At 44.5% G+C, this 15284-nt stretch overlaps 1 protein-coding gene across 2 annotated transcripts in view; it reads left to right on the forward strand.

Moving 5' to 3' along the window:
- The window catches only part of LOC119972343 (exportin-1), an 86283-nt gene that overhangs the window by 44438 nt on the left and 26561 nt on the right, over positions 1 to 15284 (forward strand). For both annotated transcript variants that reach the window (XM_038808892.1, XM_038808884.1), the window contains 4 exons: positions 150 to 308; positions 417 to 614; positions 1008 to 1146; positions 6936 to 7117. In XM_038808892.1, coding sequence (XP_038664820.1) covers positions 150 to 308; positions 417 to 614; positions 1008 to 1146; positions 6936 to 7117 — 678 coding nt within the window. The remainder of the gene's footprint in view (positions 1 to 149; positions 309 to 416; positions 615 to 1007; positions 1147 to 6935; positions 7118 to 15284) is intronic.

A 15284-nucleotide genomic window follows, 5' to 3' on the forward strand; every position in this document is an offset into this window, starting at 1 on the left:
ATTTTGCCTATCCACAATGCTACCGTGGCTGCCATTACATTTGACAGGATTCAGCTTGTTTGAAGCAGTTGAGTACATTTTTAAAAAAAATGACTAGGCACTACAGTGATGGAATAATAACTTATTAATTTTTCCAAATGTACTATTAGATGCTTCCTTTGAACACCAATATTAGAGTGGCTTATGCCAATGGAAAGGATGATGAACAGAATTTCATCCAGAACTTGAGCCTATTTCTTTGTACATTCTTGAAAGAACATGGGCAGCTTATTGAAAAACGATTGAATCTGAGAGAAACTCTTATGGAGGTAAGGGAATATTAGCAAATGTTATTTTGTGAGATTATGAGATAAATCATTGTGTGTAATTGAGGAATTTTTAAAAAGTAAATTTAAACAAATCTTTCTATTCTACAGGCTCTTCATTACATGCTGCTTGTGTCTGAAGTGGAAGAAACTGAGATATTCAAAATTTGTCTTGAGTATTGGAACCATTTGGCTTCTGAGCTCTACAGGGAAAGTCCGTTCTCAACACCTGCATCACCTGTGCTTTCTGGAAGTCAGCATTTTGATGTTCCTCCGAGGAGACAACTTTATTTGCCAGTGTTGTCTAAAGTAAGCTTTTGAGGGTTTGTTTATAGAAATCTGTACTATGTACTATTCCTTCAGTAAATTTTAATCATTGAGCACTTATTAAATGTTCATTTGAGATTTATTCTTTCTCTGGAAGGAGTCACATCATTTAGAATCATTGTTCCTTTTAAGAAAGGTGTACCATTCCTTTAATGTTTTGGTCAAGATATTTTCCAACTTCTTTGCATATATGTTTATTTGAACAATATTTCCTCTTTAGAAGCAGTCTGTACAATTATCTGGACGTATTTCCAAAGAAAATGCTATTTAAATAGTGTAACTTTTAAATATGTGGAATCATTTCATGTGATTTGATATCCATGACACCTGCTTGAATTACCACATGCAAGACTTATAATATAATATTCCTCAAAGGTTCGGCTATTAATGGTCAGTCGCATGGCCAAACCGGAAGAAGTACTTGTGGTGGAAAATGACCAAGGCGAAGTTGTGCGAGAGTTCATGAAGGATACAGATTCTATCAACTTGTATAAAAATATGAGAGAGACTCTTGGTAAGGTTTTCTCCTTCTCCAGCTAGGGAATTGTTAATCTTTAAATATGTTTTAAAACTGACTTCTATCAGAATGTGTATAAGTCAGAGCCTCCGGAGGATGAGTCAGACATGAGGGAGCTTTTGCGGTGGTTGGAGTGTCCCGAAATAGGACAGCAGGAGAGGGCAGGGTTGGATGAGCCATTGTGAGCGGAAGAGGCACGGGTGGCAATAGGGAAAATGCAGGCAGCCAAGGCACCAGGGCCGGATGGTTTCCCGGTGGAGTTTTATAGAAAGTTTCTGGCTTAGGCCCAAGTTTGTGGCATGGGTGAAATTGTTGTATAAAGATCCAGTGGCATGTGTGCATACAAATAAAATTAATTTGGGTTACTTCTATTGCTTGGCAGGGACGAGGCAGGAGTGCCCCACATCCCCTCTTCTGTTTGCGCTGGCAGTAGATCCCTTGGCCATAGTGTTGAGGTGCTCAGATAAATTGGGGGGGGGGGGGGGGGGGGGGGGGGAGAGAAGAGAATGTGAGGGAGAATGGGATGGGTGGAGCATAGGGTGTCCCTGTATGTGGATGATCTGTTGCTGTATATCTCCAACCTGGGCTCTTCAGTGGGGGCCTCACGGTAGCATGGTGGTTAGCATCAATGCTTCACAGCTCCAGGGTCCCAGGTTCGATTCCCGGCTGGGTCACTGTCTGTGTGGAGTCTGCACGTCCTCCCCGTGTGTGCGTGGGTTTCCTCCGGGTGCTCCGGTTTCCTCCCACAGTCCAAAGATGTGCGGGTTAGGTGGATTGGCCATGCTAAATTGCCCGTAGTGTAAGGTTAATGGGGGGGTTTGTTGGGTTACGGGTTACGTGGGTTTAAGTAGGGTGATCATTGCTCGGCACAACATCGAGGGCCGAAGGGCCTGTTCTGTGCTGTACTGTTCTATGTTCTATAATGGGACTGCTTAGGAGAGTCTGATGAGGAGGGCCAAGGTGGATTTACTGAGATGGAATAGCCTTCCCCTATCATTGGCAGACTGGATGCAGGCGGTTAAGATTAACATTTTGCTGCGGTTTTTATTATTTCTCCACCTACGGTCTTTTTGCCCAACTCATTTTTTTATGTGGGTGGATAGGTTGGTCTTGTTGTTTGCCTGGGCAGGTAAGGTGGCAAGGATTAGGAGGACGGTACTCCAGAAAAGGTGACAGTCGGTGGGTCTGGCCCTTCCAAACCTGTTTTACTATTATTGGAGGCGCGGGGACGGTGGCCAACGCTGAGAATGTGCGGGGCGAGAATAAGGAGATGGAAGCTTTGTGAGTATGGAGGCAGGCTTTTGTAAGCGGTCAGAGTTGCAGGCAATGGCGCTGCTCCCGTTTGCCCCAGGAAAGTACTGAGTCAGATGGTGGTGGCTACACTGAAAATATGGAGGCAATTTCAGCAGCACTTTTGGTTAGGGACAGGGTCAAAGTTGACACCGATCCGAGGGAACCATGAGTTTGAACCAGCAAGGATGGATGCTAGGTTTTGGGAATGGGAGGAGCGAGGGGTGATGGAAATGAAGGACTTGCCTTTAGAAGGGCGGTTTGTGAGTTTGGAGGTACTGGGGGAGAAGTTTCCGAGAAGGGGGGGGGGTCATCTCGGTGATTTATGGGAGGATTTGGGGGAAGGATGTGGCATTACTGGAGGGGTTTAAGACCAAGTGGGAGGATGAGGAGGGGCTATGGTCTGAGGTGTTGTGGAGGGTGAATGCCTCAAACTCGTGTCCGAAGCTGGGGTTGACGCAAGTTAATGCATTGGGTGCATCTGACTAAGTTGAGGATGGGTTTGTCGTATGAGAGGGTGGAGGATATTTGTGAGCGGTGTAGGAGGGGCCCTGCCAATCATGTACATATGTTCTGGTTCTGCCTTAAGTGGAGAAATTTGAGGCCGTTCTTCACCATGTCGGCAATCTTGCATGTAAATTTAAAGCTCAGTCCCCTGGGGGCCATATTTAGGATGTCAGACTTGCCAGAATTGTAGACGGGAGTGGGGCGGAGGTCAGTTTCTCCACCCTGTGCCTCTGTGGTTGGGGGAACTAATTGAATTCTTGCACTTGGAAAAGTTGAAATTTGCTCTGAGGGTGCGAGTGAGGGGTTCCAAAAGAGATGGGGTTTGTTTATAGATACATAGAAAATAGGAGCAGGAGGAGGCTTTTTGGCCCTTCGACCCTGCTCCTCCATTTAACACTATCATGGTTGATCATCCAACTCAATAGCCTAAACCTGTTATCTCCCCATAGCCTTTGATCCCATTCTCACGAAGTGCTATATCTAGCGGCCTCTTGAATATATTCAATGGTTTAGTATCAACTCCTTTTTGTGGTAATGAATTCCACAGGCTCACCATCTGGGTGGAGAAACATCTCCTCAACTCTGTCCAAAATGGTGACCCCTGAATCCTCGGGCCGTGACCCCTGAATCCTCGGGCCGTGACCCCTGATTCTGGACACACCCACTATTGGTAACATTTTGCTGCATCTACCCTGTCTAGTCCTGTTAGGATTTTATAAGTCTCTGAGATCCCCCCCCCCCCCCCCCCCCCCATTCTTCTGGACTCCAGCGAGAACAATTCTAGCCTAGACAATCTCTCCTCCATATGCGGGACTACATTTCAGTGAGCTGGTTACTGTCAGCTGCTGTGAGAGGGTTATTATGTACTGTTGTGTGCTTCAAATGTAAAAGAAATTAGAATAAAAATACTTTATAAAAAAAAAATATATATTATATGAGTCGATGGCTCTGCTACCGGCCCAATATATTTGTATGCCTGTAATCATTTTTGAACATGAGCATTAGGGGTAAGGCCATTCGGCCCATTGAGCCTACTCCACCATTCCGTAGTCCTTCAACCCAGGAATCAGCCAAGTGAACCTTCTCTGGACGGACTGCATCCGGTACGCAGTTATATTCTCTCTCTCTCTCTCTCTCTCTCCCTCTCTCTCTCTCCCTCTCTCTCGCCAAAGTGGGCAAGCTTACATTTTCCTCCGTTACACTCAAATTCTTGCCCACTTACTTCAATTCTCTATATCCCTTTTGCAGACTCTGTGCACTTCACAACTTGCTTTCTTATTGTTCTTTGCAAATTTAGCTACTATATACTTGTCCCATTCATTCAAGTAATTAATATAGATTGTAAATAGTTGAAGCCCCAGTGGCAACCCATTAGTTATAGAATGCCAACTCAAAAATGATCCACTTATCCTGGCCTTCTGCTTCATGTTTGTGAACACAACCTCTATCCGCATAATATTTTCAATTAAGGGGCAACTTTTGTGTGGCCAATTCACCTACCCTGCACATCTTTGGGTTGACACTGGGAGAATGTGCAAACTCCATAAATACAGTGGGTTGGGATCTAACCCGGGTGCTCAGCGCCATAAGTGGCAGTGCAGACCACTGTGCCACCCTTCCTCAAAGACCTCTAACCAGTTTGTCAAACAATATTTTAGTCACCAAGAACTCCCAAAGAGAATTCAAAAGAACATCCTTTTCCAAAGAGTTCTAGGAATGTGGAACTCACTACCACAAAGTGTTTGAAGTGAATATTATAAATAAATTTAAGAGAAACTAAAGAAGCATTTTCTCATCAAAGATAGAGGCGGCTCAACTGGAACATGAACTCTTGAATGGGCTGAACGACTTGTTTCTATGCCGTGCATTTCACGTGACCATATTTCCTGTTCTCAAAAGCATCTTATCTCGATCTGATTGCATTATGATTTTCTAAATATCCTGCTGTACCTTCAAATTAATGGATTCCAGCATTTTCCCAATGAGAGATGTTGGGCTAAAGAGCCTGTTTTGTCTCCCTTCTTCCTGGAATAGAAGTTACATTTGTGTGGTTTTCCACAGATTTCCAGAATTTTGAGAAATTACAACTAATGCATCCACTATCTCTTCTGCCATTTTTTAAAGACCCTAGGATGAAGGCCATCAGGTCCAAGAGACTTTAAAAAAAATAAAATAAATAACTTTAGACTACCCAATTCTTTTTATCCCCAATTAAGGGGCAATTTAGCATGGCCAATCCACCTACCCTGCACCTCTTTTTGGTGTGGTGGTGAGACCCAGGCAGACACGGAGTGTGTGTAAACTCCACATGGATCTGGATCTAACCCTGGTCCTTGGCACCGTGAGGCTGCAGTGCTGACCACTACGCCACTGTGCCGTCTATTTGACTTTGTAGATTAGGGAAACTCCCAGCATCTAGGGTGTAAATAAACTGCCCTGTCACTGGGACCGATTGCTTGCATGCAATATATGCCCCAGTAATAGAACACTTATTCTGCCATTGTGGGTGTTGCATAAATAACTCTTTTACTGAGACATTTTCACTGTACATAGACGGTTTTGATGTCACTTTCTTCAAAAGGACAACTGATGTAGGTCTCTTGGGTATTTGTAATTTATAAGTTTCGCTCTACTTGATGGCTTAGCCATCCACTGTCAGATATGGCTGGACACTTGAAACACTTTTAAAATATCTGCTAAATCTGCTCGGTTTGCGGGATCATCCTTTAATGCAAAGGTAACTCCCAAATTTCTGCAGACTATCTTTATTTTTATTCTTTAAATCAAGAGTGCCCAATTAGTTTATTTAATTAAGGGGCAATTTAATGTCCCCGAACAGGCGCCGGAATGTGGCGACTAGGGGCGTTACACAATAACTTAATTGAAGCCTACTTGTGACAATAAACAATTTTCATTTTCATTTCATTTCAAGGCAAGGAGGGAAAAAACTTGGCCAGGTAGGCTTGAAGAGAGGAAGGGCATGACTGGGGTAGCTAATCAGATGGTCTCCATGTAATGACAAGAGGTTCATGAGCTCTTCATATTTGTTGTTGGGCGAATGGGGGAGAAAAGGGTTTAAGATAGTCTGCAGAGAGACGGGCAGCACAGTGGTTAGCATTGCTGCTTCATGGTGCCTAGGTTCGATCCCGGCCTCGGGGCACTATCTGTGTGTAGGTTGCACATTCTCCCTGTGTCTGCGTGGGTTTCATCCCCACAACCCAAACATGTGCAGGATTGGCGTGCTAAATTGCCCCTTAATTGGAAAAAAATAATTGGGTACTCTAAATAAATGACTTTTGGCTAAAGCTCATGGATTGAGTAACCTATTGGCTAACAGGCAGGGTACAAGAGTTGGGAAAATAGAAATGTGCTTAAATTGGCAGGAGTGACTAGTGGTTTCCCACAAGGATATGCTGGGGCCTCAACAATTCACCATATTTATTAATGACTAAGAAGATAGAAAGCTCAACTTCCAAATTCTAAAATAGCTGGGTTACGGGGATGGGGTGGAGGTGTAGGCTTAAGTAGAGATGCTCTTTCCAAGGGCCGTTGCAGACTTGATGGGCTGAATGGCCTCCTGCACTGTAAATTCTATGACACAAAAACAATACAGATCTGGAAGTATTGCCAGTGAAGGTGTAGTAAACATATAGTGAGTGACCAAAACTATAACACAGATTATATAAACTGGTGTTGACCTCTCTGAAATTTGGAAGATTAAGGAGCAATTTGATCAAAGTTTTTAAAAATTGAAATGGAACAGATAGGGTAGGTTGGGATACATTTTATGTTAACCCAAAAGATATGTAGTAAATGGGGCAGGTGGAAGTAGGTTGTAGATCCGTCATGATCACATTTGAATAGTGGAACAGTCAAAGGGTTAAGTGGTGTACTTCAGTAAATTGTGTTTTGAAAAGTGTAATGCTGTGCACAGGAAATAAAGTAACTGATATTAATTATTTTCATAGTTTTGTCTGCTCTTTTTGCAGTGTACCTTACTCACTTGGACTATGCAGATACAGAACGTATTATGACTGATAAACTTCACAACCAGGTGAATGGTACTGAATGGTCATGGAAGAATCTAAACACCCTTTGTTGGGCTATTGGCTCAATTAGTGGTGCTATGCATGAGGAAGATGAGAAGAGGTTTCTGGTGACTGTAATAAAAGTAAGTGCATTGATATTGTATGGAAGATCAGGAGCTGTTTTCATTTGGTTAACAACTCTTGCTTATATGTAAATAAAGAGAGGACTGCAAATTACTGCACCAATGTAGTCCAAAGTCCAAAGATGTGCGGGTTAGGTGGATTGGCCATGCTAAATTGCCCGTAGTGTAAGGTTAATGGGGGGATTGTTGGGTTACGGGTATACGGGTTACGTGGGTTTAAGTGGGGTGATCATTGCTCGGCACAACATCGAGGGCCGAAGGGCCTGTTCTGTGCTGTACTGTTCTATGTTCTATGTTCTAATCCATTTAAGTAAATTTGCCACGTCTGATGTATAGAGAATTGGAACATTAGAATGCTCAGTGCACCTGCATTTATACCATTGGCTGAACAAGAAAGTCTTGCTTCAAGTTGACACTTCAGTAGTATATCAGTTGGTAAATGGTGACATCAAGAACTAGACTTGCAGTGTTGGCAGTGAGAAATAATACAGCAGTATGGATGATGTTGCATATCTTGAAATATAATCAGGCAGAATGCATGTTTCTGAAATTGTCATGATGTGGAGATGCCGGCGTTGGACTGGGGTGAGCACAGTAAGAAGTCTTACAACACCAGGTTAAAGTCCAACAGGTTTGTTTCAAACACGAGCTTTCGGAGCACGGCTCCTTCACCTGAAGAAGGAGCCGTGCTCCGAAAGCTCGTGTTTGAAACAAACCTGTTGGACTTTAACCTGGTGTTGTAAGACTTCTTACTCTGAAATTGTCAGCATCGTGTTGCTTGAAAGAGAAAAATTAGCTTAAGAGGAACATTCTGCAGTATATGCAAGAACAAATGTTTCATGCAGAAACTTGACTGAAGGTGGTCACTCTACAGAATAGTGGAGAGGAAAGGATGTGGATGATTTTCGTCTTGGAGATTTGCTTGTACAGCGCCCTTCAGGTAATTCAAGTAAACCAAGGTAGTTGGAGCTTTCACATTCACATATAAATGTTGTAAAACTTTTCTCAAATATTTTTGTTTGAACAAAATTTTCCAATATTACAGCAATAACCCCAACATGGGCGGCACGGTAGCAGTGGTTAGCACAGTTGCTTCTCGGTCCCAGGTTCGATTCCCGGCTTGGGTCACTGTCTGTGGAGTCTGCACATTCTCCCTGTGTCTGGGTTTTCTCCGGGTACTCCAGTTTCCTTCGACAGTTGAAAGATATGCGAGTTAGGTGGATTGATCATGCTAAATTACCCTTGGTGTCCAAAAAGGTTGGGTGGGGTAACAGGGATAGGGTGGAGATGTGGGCTTGGCTGGGGTGCTCTTTCCAAGGGCCGGTACAGACTCAATGGGCTGAATGGTATCCTTCTGCACTGTAAATTCTATGACCCCCTCAAACAGAATTTTACAACAGTATGAAAATAAGCCCAATACCCATCCAAGCCGCCCCCCACCCCACCAAAAAAAAATCACGTACTTGATCTTTTCCAGGTACAGGAATTCCATCGGGCAAAGCCTGAGGTGGCACTGGAGACCTCTGCCCACGCAGGACTCTCCTCTGGGCTATTAGTGAGGTGAATGTGAAACACCTGCCTTCTTCCCCATCTGCAGCACCAGCAAGTCTGACACTCCAAAAATGGCCACCAACTGGTACCCAGAATCCCTGGCATTGTTTAAAAGCAGGAGACCCAAAAATTAACCAGCTTGGGACAGGACCGGAACATGTGTGGTTTGCCGGCCCCCTAGAGTGCCACTCACACCTGTCCTCCACCTTGAACTGTATCAGACTTAACCTCGCACACATCGCCACCCCCAAAACACAACCCAGGTCATCCTCTTACTTCTCCCAGGGATGCCTGCTCTGTAGTCAGCAACTGCCCAAAATTTTCTGAGATCCTTCTTTGCCCCAGCTCATCCAAGGACAGAACCTTATCCACCTATCCAAAAGCGAAGGTGCCGGCACCAGGGTAAACAAAGGAAGCTCCTCACACACAAAACCATGCACCTGAAAGTATCTGAATACATTCCCTCTTGGGAGCTGGAACTTCTCCATAATCTCAACTAGACCAGCAAACCTGCTCTCCAGACAAAAATCCTTAAACCTTTCCAACCCATGCTCTGAACATGGAGTCTAACCCAGACGGCACAAACCTATGGTTCCTCCAAATCGGTGCCAACAGCAGCATATAGCTTAATTTGAAATGCTGCCTAAATTGATTCCAAGTCCTCAGAGGCTATTACCATTGGGCGCAATGAAAATTTCACTGGAGAGGTCGGAAGTGGGGCAGTAATAAGGACCCTCAAACTCATTCCTATGCACAAAGCCTCCTCCATTCACTCCCATATAGGAACTGGGTCCTTAAACCACCCGGCACTATTTCAGTGTTTGCCACCCAGTAATAACACAGCAGATTATGTAGTTATAACCCCCCAATTGTCTATCCCTTTTCAGAAATGCCATGTGAACCTGAGGGGTCTTACCTGCCCACACAAGTAGATATTAACTTATTGACCCTACCAAAGAAAGCCTTCAAAAGAAATATTGGGAGACACTGACACAGAAATCTAGGGACAATATTCATCACCACCGTCTTTACTCTTCCTGCCAAGGTCGGAGGAAGGGCAACCCCATCTCTTCAAATCAGCCTTCATCCCATTCACCACACTGGCCAAGTTCAGTTTATAGAGTGAGGCGTGATCGTGGGCCACGCAAATTCCCAGATACTAGAAACAAGTCGTGGCTGGACGAAATGTTAGGCTCCCCAGATCTGCTCGCCTCCCCAGGGGATTCACCGGAAAAACCTCACTCTTGCCCAGGTTCAACTTGTATCCTGAAAAAGAGCCAAACTCCCAAGCACCTCCATTAACGCCTCCTCATTGGAGTGCAGGTCTGTGTTGTATAGAAGCAAATCATCCGCATATATAGAAACCCTGGGCGCAATTCTCCGCACGCATGACGGTGCGGAGAATAGCGGGGTTCGTAAATTTTTACGGCCACGCTAGTCTGACGCCCTCCCGCTATTTCTCCCCCCCACGCCCGACACGAATCGCTGCCGCTGTTTTTTTACGGCCAGCAGCGATTCTCAGCTGGCCGATGGGCCGAAGTCCAAGCCCTTTACGGCTGTTTTTACGAACGGCAAACACACCTGGTCTGGCCGTTCGTAAAAACGGCCGTAAAGTCCCGATTTTGAAAACCATGGCACCGATTGGCACGGCCGTGCCAAGGGTGCCATGGGCCTGCGATCGGTGGGCACCGATCGTGGGCAGCGGGTCCGATTCCCGCGCACTCTTTGTCCTTCCGCCGCCCCGCTGTATCACTTAGCGGGGCAGCTGAGGGGCATCCCGGCCCGCGCATGCGCGGGTTTTCGCGCAAATGCGCGATGACATCATCCGCGCATGCGCGGGTTGGAGTCTTCCAATCTGCGCATGCGCGGCTGACGTCATGTGACGCGTCAGCCGGCGCAAACTCTGGCAAGCGGGCTTAACGAAATTCGTTAAGCCCGCGATGCCGGAGTTCACGGCCGCGGCATGCTAGCCCCGACCGGGGACCAGAATCGGTTCCCGGTCGGGGAGGGGGAGGCTGGCGTCAAACCCGCCCGGATTTGACGCCAGCCTTACGATTTCTCCCTGTCTGGGAGAATCGCGCCCCCTATGTTCCTTCCCTCCGCGCTCTATCCATTTCCACTGGCAGACAACCTCAACGCAATGGCTAGCGGCTCAATTGCTAAGGCTAACAATAACAGAGATAACCCCTGTTCAGTTGAAAGTACCCTGAGCTCAGGGCTTTCGTACAAACACTCGCAGTGGGGGTCCTGCACAAGTCTAATCCACGATATAAACTTTGGCCCAAAGGCAAAACGCCCCAAAATCTCAACGGTACCCCTATTCAACCCTTTTGAAACGCTTTCTCTGCGTCCATCAAAATAATAAAGGGATTGTCCATGGAGTAAAGAATGGCATCGCACATGCATTAGTGGAGGCTCAATAGTTTGATTTTGTGGTTGCAACCAGTGATCCTGAATGGTGTGGGAAGAACTAGAAAAAAAATTGTGAGTACTCGTAGAAAGGGTACAAAAGCAGTAAGGAATCGTGAAACAAAAAAACTCATCAAGTCTGCAGCATCTGTGAAGAGAGAAACCATGTTGAATCCAGTATGACTTCGGACTCGAAACATTAACTCTGTTTTTCTCTCCACAGATGCTGCCACACCTGCCATGTTTTTCCAGAACTTTTGTTTTTCATTTCAGATCTCCAGCATCAGTATTTTGCTCTTATTTAGTAAGAAGTCATGGTTATTTAAATAAACATGATGAATTAAAAGATTCAGCATAGAGCTTGTGGAGGAATTTTGCGAGTTTGTGTTCCAGATTGAACCAGCAAGATTTGAAGATAGTGATATTAGCATGTGGTCTGCATGATGATGGTCCTAAATTACTCGGCAGAAACTATTTTAAAATTATAACTCTAGAAAACACATGTTTCTGCAACTGTACACCAAGCAGTAGTCACAATATTGCTGTTAACTTTCCTGTTGAAAACTGATGTGTTATCTGAGTTGGTTTAACATCGACTGCAACTGGATGCAGTGAGACTAGAAACAGGCTTCCGACACAGGAGATGGTCCAACACTGTTTATTGAACCTGCTGGTTGCTGTACATAATCTGCTGTGGGTGACACTCTATTAATCTAAACTGATAGTCTCAGACTGGCTGACCAGACTAGCTCTCTGTCACATGGAGATGGTGCTCATGGCCTTGTGCACTCTTAACTATCTCTAGCTGTATCCAGTGAGAAGAGGGAGAGTCTTATGCCTTGTGTGATTTGTAGTGGGTAGTGTCCTGTCTGGTGATTGGTTGTTCTGTGTCGTGTGTGTTCATTGGTTATCCTGTGTGTCAATCACTGCCTGTCTGCATTCATTATATCCATGAGCGGATATATGACAAAAACTTCATACAGCTCTAACCTGTTACAGAAACACAACACTATAGGTAATTTGTATTTTCATGTGGTATCACTGAGTATTGCATTTTTTTTGTGTTCTCCCATCCTCTGTCCCTGAGCAACTGCCTGGAAACAGATCATTCAGTCCAGCAGGTTATGATCAACACAAGCCTCTTTCCACCATTCAATCATGCCCTATCAACATACCCATTCATTTCATTCTCCCTCGTGTTATTTAGTACCCTTAAGATAATAAGACATTGGAGCAGGAGTAGGCCATTTGGGCCATTGGGCTGCACCACTATTCAATAAAGTCATGGCTGATTTCATTGTGGCCTTAACAGCACATTGTCCTCCATAATCTTTGACTTAACAATTGATCAAAGATCTAACTTGTCTTGAATATATTACTGACTCTGCTCCACTGCTCCTCTATGGAAACAACTCTTACATAAGAACTAGGAGCAGGAGTAGGCCATCTGGCCCCTCGAGCTTGCTCCTCCATTCAGTGAGATCATGGCTGATCTTTTGTGGACTCAGCTCCACTTTCCGGCCCGAACACCATAACCCTTAATCCCTTTATTCTCCAAAAAACTACCTATCTTTATCTGAAAAACATTTAATGAAGGAGCCTCTACTGTTTCACTGGCAAGGAATTCCATAGATTCACAACCCTTTGGGTGAAGAAGTTCCTCCTAAACTCAGTCCTAAATCTACTTCCCATTATTTTGAGGCTATGCCCCCTAGTTCTGCTTTCACCTACCTGTGGAAACAACCTGCCCGCATCTATCCTATCTATTCCTTTCATAATTTTATATCTTTCTGTAAGATCCCCCCCCCTCGTCCTTCTAAATTCCAACAAGTACAGTCCCAGTCTACTCTATCTCTCCTCGTAATCCAACCCTTCAGCTCTGGGATTAATCTCCTCTGCACACCCTCCAGTGCCAGTACGTCCTTTCTCAAGTAAGGAGACCAAAACTGAACACAATACTCCAGGTGTGGCCTCACTAACACCGTATACAATTGCAGCATAACCTCCCTAGTCTTAAACTCCATCCCTCTGGTAATGAAGGACAAAATTCCCGTTGCCTTCTTAAATCACTGTAAACCAACTTTTTGCGACTCGTGCACTAGCACACCCAGGTCTCGCTGCACAGCAGCATGCTTTAATATTTTATCATTTAAATAATAATCCCGTTTGCTGTTATTCCTACCAAAATGGATAACCTCACATTTGTCAACATTGTATTCCATCTGCCAGACCCTAGCTCATTCACTTAACCTATCCAAATCCCTCTGCAGACGTCCAGTATCCTCTGCACTTTTCGCTTACCACTCAACTTTGTGTCGTCTGCAAACTTGGACACATTGCCCTTGGTCCCAACTCCAAATCATCTATGTAAATTGTGAACAATTGTGGGCCCAACACTGATCCCTGTGGGACACCACTAGCTACTGATTGCCAACCAGAGAAACACCCATTAATCCCCACTCTTTGCTTTCTATTAATTAACCAATCCTCTATCCATGCTACTTACTTTACCCTTAATGCCATGCATCTTTATCTTATGCAGCAGCCTTTTTGTGTGGCACCTTGTCAAAGGCTTTCTGGAAATCCAGATATACCACATCCATCGGCTCCCTGTTATCTACTAGCACTGGTAATGTCCCTCAAAAAATTCCACTAAATTAGTTAGACACGACCTGCCCTTTATGAACCCATGCTGCGTCTGCCCAATGGGACAATTTCTATCCAGGTGCCTCGCTATTTCTTCCTTGATGATAGATTTCCAGCATCTTCCTACTACTGAAGTTAAGCTCACCTGGCCTATAATTACCCATTCTCTGCCTACCTCCTTTTTTTAAACAGTGGTGTCCGTTAGCTAATTTCAAATCCGTCGGGCACCACGTGAATTTTGGTAAATTATCACTAGTGCATTTGCAATTTCCCTAGCCATCTCTTTTAGCACTCTGGGATGCATTCCATCAGGGCCAGGAGACTTGTCTACCTTTAGCCCATTAGCGTGCCTATCACTACCTCCTTAGTGATAACAATCATCTCAATGTCCTCACCTGTCACTGGCATGTTATTTGTGTCTTCCACTGTCAAGACCGACCCAAAAAACCTGTTCAGTTCCTCAGCCATTTCCTCATCTCCCATTATTAAATCTCCCTTCTCATCCTCTAGAGGACCAATATTTACCTTAGCCACTCTTTTGCGTTTTATATATTTGTAGAAACTTTTACTATCTGTTTTTATATTCTGAGCAAGTTTACTCTCATAATCTAGTTTACTCTCATAATCTATCTTACTCTTCTTTATAGCTTTTTTAGTAGCTTTCTGTTGCCCCCTATAGATTTCCCAGTCCTCTAGTCTCCCGCTAATCTTTGCCACTTTGTATGTTTTTTCCTTCAATTTGATACACACCTTTATTTCCTTAGATATCCACGGTCGATTTTCCCTCTTTCTACTGTCCTTTTTGTTGGTATAAACCTTTGCTGAGCACTGTGAAAAATCGCTTGGAATGTTCTCCACTGTTCCTCAACTGTTTCACCATAAAGTCTTTGCTCCCAGTCTACCTCAGCCAGCTCTTCTCTCATCCCATTGTAATCTCCTTTGTTTAAGCACAAAACACGAGTATTTGAGAGAAGGTACTCCTCATCTACATCTTAAATGGGAGACCCCTTATTTTTAAACTGTGGCCCTGAGTTCTAGACCCACCCTGTCAAGCAGCCTCAGAAACTTTCATGTTTGAATAAGATCACTTCTCATTTCTTCTAATCTGAATTGGGCATAGACCCAACCTTTCCTCATAAGACAATCCCTTCATCTGAGGTATTAGTCTGATGAACCTACTCGGAACCACCCCCAATTCAAGCCAAAACTCTTCATCCCAGGACTCCAACTTATGAAGCTTTTCTGAACTACCTCCAATGCAGGTATGCAATAAAGGCCAACATCACTTCTCGGCCTTTTGGCTAAGATGAGCGTGAGGTCAGGTGCAATACCTGGATCTGGTATGTCTCTCTTTTATGGGGACCATGAATTGGATTCCATTTGAATTGGTTTTTGGAGCAGACAAGGAGCTGGATTAGGGGTTTGCCCCTATCCACAATCTGAGCTCTGGCTTTGTGACTCGGATAAAATAACTAAAAATAAAGGCCAGTGTTCCACCTTGCTTCCTGATTGTTTGCCGTCCCTGCATGGTAATGTTTTGTAATTAAGTACAAGGACAATT

Source organism: Scyliorhinus canicula, chromosome 1, assembly GCF_902713615.1.
Source record: "Scyliorhinus canicula chromosome 1, sScyCan1.1, whole genome shotgun sequence".
Classification (NCBI taxonomy): domain Eukaryota; kingdom Metazoa; phylum Chordata; class Chondrichthyes; order Carcharhiniformes; family Scyliorhinidae; genus Scyliorhinus; species Scyliorhinus canicula.